The sequence below is a fragment of the Papaver somniferum genome, chromosome 1 (assembly GCF_003573695.1).
Source record: "Papaver somniferum cultivar HN1 chromosome 1, ASM357369v1, whole genome shotgun sequence".
Taxonomy (NCBI): Eukaryota; Viridiplantae; Streptophyta; class Magnoliopsida; order Ranunculales; family Papaveraceae; genus Papaver; species Papaver somniferum.
Window position 1 is genome coordinate 237,342,010 of NC_039358.1, and position 9,962 is coordinate 237,351,971.

General features: G+C 36.6%; 2 protein-coding genes across 2 annotated transcripts; both read left to right on the top strand.

Moving 5' to 3' along the window:
- The first annotated feature begins 2,761 nt into the window (after nt 1–2,761).
- On the top strand, nt 2,762–6,686 carry LOC113339025 (3-hydroxyisobutyryl-CoA hydrolase 1-like). The gene is made up of 14 exons (XM_026584427.1): nt 2,762–2,884; nt 3,041–3,121; nt 3,203–3,271; nt 3,458–3,521; nt 3,785–3,864; nt 4,228–4,311; nt 4,739–4,823; nt 5,075–5,160; nt 5,282–5,403; nt 5,550–5,613; nt 5,772–5,870; nt 6,008–6,103; nt 6,186–6,227; nt 6,329–6,686. Exons 1-14 carry the CDS (start codon nt 2,864–2,866, stop codon nt 6,464–6,466), a joined length of 1,131 nt encoding a protein of 376 aa, XP_026440212.1. The 5' UTR covers nt 2,762–2,863; the 3' UTR covers nt 6,467–6,686.
- Nucleotides 6,687–7,132: 446 nt separating this feature from the next.
- LOC113273392 (F-box protein At3g07870-like) lies at nt 7,133–8,543 on the top strand. Its single transcript, XM_026523127.1, has 2 exons — nt 7,133–7,156; nt 7,398–8,543. The coding sequence occupies exons 1-2, from the start codon at nt 7,133–7,135 to the stop codon at nt 8,541–8,543; spliced, it is 1,170 nt and encodes a 389-aa protein (XP_026378912.1).
- Nucleotides 8,544–9,962: the final 1,419 nt, after the last annotated feature.

A 9,962-nucleotide genomic window follows, 5' to 3' on the forward strand; every position in this document is an offset into this window, starting at 1 on the left:
GACTAAGCCGTATGATTGAACTAAGCCGCCTGTAACACCTGCTTCCCTGAAACACCCGTGTTGAACTCAACTGGCTAAAGACTGGTTAACAAACTCTTGCAAGACTGAACCAGGTTACAGGAAACCCCCAGTGTTGGAATTGCCTCAAATTCTACTCATTTGTCTATGAATCTCCTGTAGAAAAATGGTGGAGCCTCAAATTATAAGATGAACACCAAACACTGACTATGATTGCTTGAGACAATTAAGCTCATGTTTCCCTCGAGACCTGACCTTACGAAATCAATCATACTTTCTGCACTTAACTAGGTCCCGAAACACCACCACCAATGCTGGAATTGCCTAAAGTTTAATGTATGTGTCATACTCCGATTATGCATCTCCAAGTTCCCTGCAGAGAAATGCTGGAGTCTTGGACTTCATGCGCTGCAGACTTCATCACTATGATGCACTTCCTATACATTTTTCGCAGGTAAATGCGGATCCTCAGCCTTTGTCCCTGTCAAGCAATTATACATAATCAGTGTAGGAGTTCACCATCTTGTTGTGGTTTAGGCTTGTGTTTTCAATTTCCTGTAAGCATTCAGTTCTGTTTTCCTGGTTTTTTTAGTCATTTCGTATACAAGATCAAATGGAAAACACATTTTCTATCCACAAGCATTGGTATCTTCCTATACATTTTCCACAAGCATCAACACACAACCAATTTTCGTATAAATTCAACCAAATGAAAACAAAACTAGGACATAAGTTTATCGCATCCGTCAAAATTCCCCCATTCAATTCTTCAGATTTTATTTTTCTTCGATTCCGACCTTAAACTCAATCAGTTTCATCACAAAACACTTCAAATTTCTTAACCCTAATTCTTAAATAAACTGGAATGAACCCAAATCCAAATCTCATAGAAAGTAAGATATTTATGTACATCTCCATCTCAAATCTACTAACAAACCCATCTCTCTAACTCCCAAATTCCTCAAAAAACACATCACCATTAACCAATTCATCCCCTTCAATGTCAACAAAAATTAGACAAATTTCTCATCACCAATGAAAAATCAACCATTCCTATCAAAATCTTCAGCTCCATCCTCCTACCAAGTATACCCAAACATGATGTCTACCCTCCCTTACAAATGAAGAAGAAGAAGAAGAAACAAATCAAACCCTGATATGACGAAGAAAGGAATGGTTTTGTGATGTAACATGTGAGCACAGAGAAAGGGGTTTCGAATTTCCTCCGTCGATTAAGATTATCCTGTATCAAAGAATGAGCACTAAAATTAGGGTTTTAGAATTGAACTTACTGGTTTTAGGGGGGAACTGGTCTTCTCCGAGTTCACTCGGGTGAGAGGATATGAAAATGTAGAGATTCTATTCTATTCTGTTGAAGAAGAAGTGTAATTCGACCATTAAAACAGACGAAAACATAATTTTTGAAATTGTGGGTTTGAGAATAATTTTTTTCCAAAAAATGGGTGCGCGTCTGTAGTTTTCTGAGCGTGGGTTTCTCAGTGGAAAAATCTGGGAGAACGGGTCTCCCTGTAGTTTTCACTTCCCTTTTTGAGTATGTCAAAAAGATGGACTTATTTCTTTTAGTGGAAAGTCAAATATTATAACTCTATTCTTTTGTCCATATTAGGGACCACATGCACAGTCAAACATGAAAAAATAACTTAAATGATTGATTTTGTTTTTTATTTTTTGTGCAAAACCAAACAACCTAATCTTTTTGAAACAGAGGGAATGTCATTTCGCAGTCATTACATCATTGGGCACTTGAACTTTAGAGTTGGTCCCTTACCCACATGCATCCTTGAGAATGATGATGGGATATAATGGAGTGGTAGTCGACTTACCACCAGCTCCTGGGGAGTGGGGACTAATCCCACAAGGTCTGTTTCCGTGCAAGGTAGTTAATTTGTTTGATACTGTATATTGCTTCATCTAAACACACATGAAATCAGCCTAACGGAGGGAGTATAATGGATGATGTAGCTCATAGATGCAAGCTAAGAAAGAGAAAAGCCGACAGACAAACAACCCTACCTCGTTAGCTGTCTGTGAATAATAGACTGACATATTGAAGACAGACAGTGGTGAAAACGACCTGTCTATGGGCGGACCAATTGGTGGACTTGCTCCTCCGCTACAAAATTGGTAGGGGGCGGAGGTTTTAATCTGCTAGCGGGATCCTAACATGTTAATCTATCGGTGGAGAATTTTAGTCCACCGATTTGGTACATCAAATTGGTTCACCCTTAACTTTTTGGGTGCTATTACACAATGGACTCCTACACAGGAAAGGTATCCCGCATATGTGCTGCAAAAGTACTGACGCATGGCAATGAGAACAGCTCCGTGAGTCCTGAGAGATTCATTCTTCCAGATCTAAGGATTATGTAGAAACAGTTTCACGGTATATGGTTAACACCTTAAGACATAGTGGTTCATAATTAAAAAAGCTAAGGGTGAATCAATTTCATGGACTTGCTCCTCGGCCTCAGGATCGACAGCCTCACTCCCTCCACCCGAAATGCTTTGCACACACTAAAATACATCACTGTATGCTATCGTATATAATCTATTATCTACCGTTCCCAAAAGAGTTAATTATATATACAACGTTTACATGGTGTTCGTGCCCACACAGACACAGTGGGGCATGGATTAGGTGCACTCAGCACTCTCCAACTACCAGAAAAAGAAAATGATTATTTCGTTTAGTACTGTCCTTATTATTCCAAGGGTGTAAGGGACCAAGTGTCCCACTAGAGCACCGGCCAGAATATATGAAGAACTAAGCCCAAAGGTCCGATTATATAGAGATAGCAGAGGAAATAGACGGTGGAAAGCATAAATGACAACTCTAGTTGACCATGTAAGTTAACTACTTATTCCTTCTTCATTAGATGCATACCACATATCACTGAATTTTTAAATAGACATTCGATTATTAAAATACTGTCTTTTTGATTATTAAAATGACAGTATAAATATGTTTGTTGATTCACAATAATTCTTTTTCATTTCACAGGTTCAGGTCGAAGAGAATTTGCATGCGAGAACTGTAATTCTAAATCGGGTTCACAAGTTAAATATCATGTCATCACAAATGGTAAATATTTTGTTTAGTTGATCAAAAGAAAAAGATGAAAATCTTAATTTACAGACTATTCCGGGATTACTGGATTGTTAGGTATCTCGACTGCACGAAGTTTACACAGCGTTCGAGAAGGATCCTGAAGCCAAGTTGGTGATTTTGAAGGTATGAAGTTTGGTACCAAAATTTCTCTAGCTTTGAGTTGGGTATCTAACCCAATGTCGACTGTCATTGACCACCTCTGACTGCATTTTCCACCGGGTGTGCTTAATTAAGTTATTTACTATTTGGTATGATTCTCATTTTTGGAAAATAAATTTGCATAGCGGATGTTGCATAAATAGGTTTCAGGGAAAAGGAAAAGCTTTTTGTGCTGGTGGGGATCTTGCAGAATATTTCCATGAAAGTACTGAGGGTAATGGTTTTGGAATTCTCATTTTTGATTGTAGTCGCTCATTCTCCGATAATTTATGGGATTTATTAGCTGCTAGCATATATATTTTCAGTCCGACTATATACTACGTACTCTGGCTGTTCAAAATAGATACACAGATCAGTGATCATAGAAAAAAAATACATCATGGAGACTCATTTTCGATCACAGTCGCTGAAATTAATTTTTCTATTTCAAAGATATGTTTTTTTTTTCCACATTGAAATTCATTTTTCATCCAACAGGCCATTGGACGTTAGGTGTGAAAATTTTGGAGAACGCAATCACCTTAATGTACCAAGTTGCGACATTGGCCAAACCCCAGGTGACTTATTTGTACAAAGCATTTTGAAAAACTGGAAATTTATCATAACAATGTATTCATTTTATTTTAACTTTTAGGAGTGAGGACCCATGGACACTCTTATTTACCCAATTTGCATCAGTTTTTTCATGAAGCTCAAATGGCAACGAATTGTAAGTTAATTTTTTGAGTATACCAAAAATGAGTATAATCAGTCACGTACAACACCATAAGATATTAACCTCAAATTTATTATAGTTTTATTAGGAAAATGATGCCAATGGTTCGAGATAATGTCGAGTGTCCATGGATGCTCCTCTAATTTTAAAATTTCAATTCATAATATAGAAATGATACTAATTTTGTTAAATTAACGAAGAGAAGGTATCGATCCTTAATGGAGTCGTGATGGGAGTTGGATGCGGACTTTCCACTCATGGTAGATTTCGCGTTGTAACCGAGAGAACGGTAAGCACTGATCATGGAAATAATACATGTTTATATACTTTGATTTCCCGTTCTAAATTATATACTCCCTCCGTTTCTTTTTAATAGGCTAGTTTTGTTCTTTTTAGAGATATTTTAAGGAAATTAAGAGAACTAATCATTGAAAGTGGTCCTCATGACACTTGTCAATAAAAGAAGTGAAGTGAATTGGTCTCCATGACACTTATCAGCAAAAAAAGTAAAGTGAAATGGTCCCATAACACTTGTCATCAAAAGAAGTTAAGAAAAAAGTGGTCCCAAAAAATTAAATTACCATTTGACTTTCCCAATTACGAAAACAGCCTAGTTTTTTGAAACATTTATTTATAGAAACCAGTCTATCAAAAAGGAATGGAAAGAGTATTTAATAATGTTATTTATCTTACGCAGGGTTATTTTTGTTTTTCAGATTTTTGCTATGCCAGAAGTTGTCATGGGAATAATCCCAGCTGTAGGGGCTTCTTTTTTTCTGTCTAGACTCCCCGGCTTCTTTGGTATATACACAATTAAACTTCAATATTCTTCCGTCGCCAATGCGATAAGACTGAAAATTTCCTCTGATTGCTGTTTCACCTAATTAATAAACTCGAAAACAGATGTGTATTTCATATTGATTGTTACTGGATTCCTTTAACATGGTGTTGTAGTGAAACTTTACTTGAATGGTTTAAATTTCCTTTTAGAAGATTAATAGATTGTTTTCGGTTTTGTTAATTGTACTTTCTATATATATATCTTTCACCAGGAGAATACCTCGGTCTTACTGGTGCAAGGTTGGATGGCACTAAAATGCTTGCATGTGGCCTTGCAACTCACTTCGTCCCTTCAATAGTATGATCCTCATCTATTAACTTAATTTTGTCGAGCAGCTAACCGTATCTAACTTTTAAGCATCAAACTTCTAACACTTTTGAAATTTGATCTTGCTTAATTACCTTGTACGCGCGAGAAGAAATTGAGTTTGCTAGATGATGCACTGAATAAAGTAAACACAAGTGATCCAGCTATTATCTCGGCAGTTATTGACGAGTGTTCAGAGCAACCTCCTTTAAAAGAGAGAACTGCTTATTATAGGTAAATCTGATTGGATGTTTTCAATTGGAGATCTTAGTGTACGCACTACCTGTTTAATCCTGCAGTATTATTTATGCGGAAGTACTACTCAAAAAAAAAAAAAAAAATTATGCGGAAGTTCAAGTATATTAAATTTCTTACTGCAGACTACTAGACATCATTGACAGATGCTTTTCACGGAAGACAATCGAAAATGTTATCTCAGCTCTTGTAAGTTAGACGCATATACTGCGTTGCAGAAACAAACCCATTCTCTTACATTTTGTAATCTTTTTGAGATTTATTTTTTAAGTTCTTCAATCATGCACCCACTCCATACTTCTACCGCCTCTATGACTCTAAACACAAGGGAAGATTTACTTGTTTAGGAGATGGAGTCTATGAAAGGAGCGGATGCTTGGATTGATGAAGCGCTTCACTTAATGAAAAAAGCATCACCTCTTATTCTTAAAGTTTTTCTCAAATCGGTAAAGAATGGTGTCTTTTCTTTCTCTCTCTCTCTCTCTCTCTCTCTCTCTCTTTTGTCCTTGCTTTCAAGGATATATCCTCTTAACTTGTCAGCTCATGCACTACGATAATATTTCTGATATACATATATAAACAGATTAGAGAAGGGAGACTGCAAGGTCTCCGTCAGTGCCTTGCCCAAGAATATAGAATTTCATGCCATGGTTTGCAAGTTGGACAGGATACATTTGAGGTCACTACACATTTTTTTTTCATTAGTTAGTTAGTATCACATTCTTGCCCAAAGTTATCTAAGCATATAACTTTCAATGCAGGGTTACCGAGCTATCTTTTTGCGTAAAGACCATACTCCAAATGTTAGTGTTCTTAACTCTCTCTGTAACTGTTAAATTTCAATAAGTTCTTGACAAAGTTGTATCATAATTAGAAATTTAGAAATTATATATGCATTTTTCAGTGGAAGCCTTCTAGGTTAGAGCTTGTTAATGATGAAATGGTGGACCGGTACTTCTCGAAGATGGATGATGACGAATGGGTAGATCTAGACCTACCAGTAAGGTCTGACTTGTCGACCTCTATTATAGCAAAGCTCTAAGGATTTCTTGGGATTGCATCTGGTATGTTGGTAGCTGTTCTGTGCAGAACCCTGAAGACCTTTGTAGTAAAAGATTTAATTCCATGACTATTGTAAACTTGTAATAAAGCTCTATTACTGTTAACTAATAATACTCTAAAGAAAAGCTCTGCTTTACTTTAGGTAAGATCAAGAAAGTATGTCTAGCCCTAATATGACAAATACAAACATCTTGATTATACCTCTGTGGGTTTTCCTTGTGTGAGCATTTGTAGTACCAAGTGTTTTGGGGTTTTAGGACAAGCCAGCCGTAAGACGTACTGCCATGTACACTCCTTAAATCCTAAGCCTCCTAGTCCCTGACCTGTCGACGACTCTCCTCACCAGTAACATTATTTGAGTTAAGGTATTTTATAGGGGATTTGTTTGTTTCTGTTTTTTTGATCGATATTTTTGAACTTTAATGTGGACGAACTTTATCTTGAACTAATACTTGGTTTGAAAAGACGAAACTGTCCTGCAATCTCTTTGTTTAATTGTTTCATGTGAAAGATACAGTTATTTGTATTTCTATGGCAACATAAAGTTGGTTGTACTAGAGTAGTTTCTGAGCTCTGTTGCATTTTCCGTCACACAACCATAAAGCATTGACGCTGTGTTTAATTTTTCATGAGGATGAGGATGACAATGAGGATGCTCCTATTGAAGCTGGTAATGAAGATCCCTAACTGAAGGTATGCACGCTTTTGCTTGACTATAGTTTTAGTACGTCCAACATATAAAACTTTTGTGGAGGAAAAATAAAAGAGAACTTTTGGAAATTAGGAAGTATGAAACGAAAAGCAAATGGCCGATTAGTGATGATAAACATGAACAATTTCCGAAGTTATGGACTGAACGATGGACCTAATCATTGTGGTTGTGGCATGAACTACGATGTTATGGACACCAGAACCATACCATCAGCGACCTAATCGATCATGGTTCAGAGGTAAATCCAGGTCTTATTATCCTAGGTAATATAGGTCACCAACTTTACTACGTAAAATACGATGAGAGGAATAATACTACTGATGATGATCACAAGGGGCAGTGCATTCCAAAAACACTTGGATTGGGAGATCATTCTCTCAATCGAACTCAGGGAATGTCCAAGAGTTCTCTAGTTGGTTCCTGCAATGGTTTGATTTGTTTAGCTGAACTTAACATAAAGCGTGGCCTCCGTGATCTCATCCATATTTGTAATCCCATTATTAGAGAATGTTTGTATCTCCCACGATGTAACGAAAATATTGAGTACTATGATGTTGGTAGCAGTATACTCGGTGGATTTGGTTATATTTACCAAACCAACGAGTACAAGGTTGTTAGAATCTTATACAACGACTGTTCTGAAAGAGGAAATTTACAAGTATACACTCTTGGTGGTGGTGGTGGAGGACCTGGCGGTGGCAGTGGGTGGAGAAATAGAGGGGTAATCAGACGCAAGTTATCTGCAGAACATGGTGTCTTTGCTAATGGATCTATTCATTGGTTAAGTTTTAAAGGTAAAGACATAATGGCCTTCAATTTGTCAGATGAAAAGTTCCATGTCCTCCCTATGCCACCTGTTTTGGAGTCTAATTGGAAGTACAATTCTGTTCTTGAATCATTTGGAGAATGGTTGTGTGTTAACGCCTGTGGAAGTACTCCAAGTTGTTTAGATATATGGACTTATAAGCAGACATCTTCGGATAAGAATATTGCAGCTTTGGATAACAAGGATGAGACATGGAGCTGGTGTAAGGAATTCAGTATAACTCTAGAAAGTTCGTCATACATTTGGCATTATAGGCCATTCGCTGTTACCAGGAGAGGTTTGGTTCTTCTCAAGTATAAGCATTCTAATCACCCTGCACATGAAAGTTATCCGTATGCGGATACACTCTTTTGTTATCAACCGAAAACTGCAACTATGAAAAGACTTGGGATTTGGGGTTTCTTTAAAGCGACTCCTCATACAAACAGCTTAGTTTCACTGGAAGCTTCAGAAGAAACAACATGTAAGAACAGAAAGTGTGACGAAGGATTGGCTAGCCTTATTCCTTCGAAAAGCTAATGCATCTGCCACTTGAATTTCATTATTAGTCTGCTGCATCAATATATGATCTATACTTTATTTTATGTTATATCAGTGATTCGGTGTTAGCATGATGTTATTGATTAGCTTCGAGAAATTTGAACACTTAAAATTCACATTATAATGGAGTATTTTTTTTTGATGTCGGGGTTATCTAAAATTTTATTCTTTTGTTTAGAGTCTGTATATATTGCTTCATTGTGGTTGAGTTGTCAACAGATAGCCGTTAATCCTTGAATCGAACCCGAAATCTATTACACCGGATTCTGGTCCTGTTTAATAGAACCGATAAAGTCTAGCAAGCTTGTTGTAATCAAAAGTGGTTTTGATTTCTGCTGTCGAGCTCTAACGATTGTGTTAATAATGCTATCCGCCTTCTCAAGAAATTCATATAAGGACAGGGCCACAAGGGTCATAAGAAATCTCAAAGCTCCGAAGTCCTGAAGAAGCAAACGACGTAATGATGAACTAAAGAGTTAATCAAGGCAAAAGCATATTTCACCCTCTGGGGTTTGTCAATGTGGGCGTTAGTGCCGAACCACTTTAGTCTCTTGTCTCTTTTATTTCTCTGATCCTTACTGTTGGAACAATTGCCGAATTATGCATACACATCAAATAAAATCAAATACGAAACAAACAATGTTATGGCTGAGTCGCAGACTAGGTCGCTATCTTTAAGACGTTTCGCGGCTCTGTCCAAGATTGTGCAAGCAGTTCTTCAATGGCGCGTCGTCCCCAGGATAAAACAGCCGAGATTTATCTCTTACACAATCGCTCTTGCACGGTGAGAGGATGTGAAACTTCTACACTTCAATATTGCTCAGAAACTCATTTAGAAAAATAAGAGATGTTCACACACTTATTTTTCTTTCTCTAAAAATCTTTTCTTTTGTAAACCCAAGTCATAAGAGAAAAACTCTCTCACAACAAAAAAGGATTTCAACAACTCTCCAAGTCCTTTTTAACACCAAAACATAAAAGAAAAACTCTCTCACTAAAAATGTTTCAACTACTCTCTCAATTCTTTTCATCAAAATCTGATTTATAATAGTCAAAGAATTAAATAAGATTAAATGAAATGCATTAATAAGTTGGTTATTAGCATCATTAACCAATTCAACAAAAAACAGTTTTTGACATTAAAAACGAAATTAATTTATTCTTTAAAGGAAGAATAAATGTCACAATAAAACCATTTAAATGAGACAATAATTTATAGGAAATTAATAATGTTTTTAAAACATATAATCCCAACAATCCCCCACTTCTATTTTTCAAAACATTGAGCAAGAATGTACAGAGTTGTGCATAAGAAAAGGTGTCTTGCGACTTGAACCTTTACGTAGTGTTAATAGGTTCTCTTAAAATCTGACCATAGAGTGAACGTAAGTCTTGAAC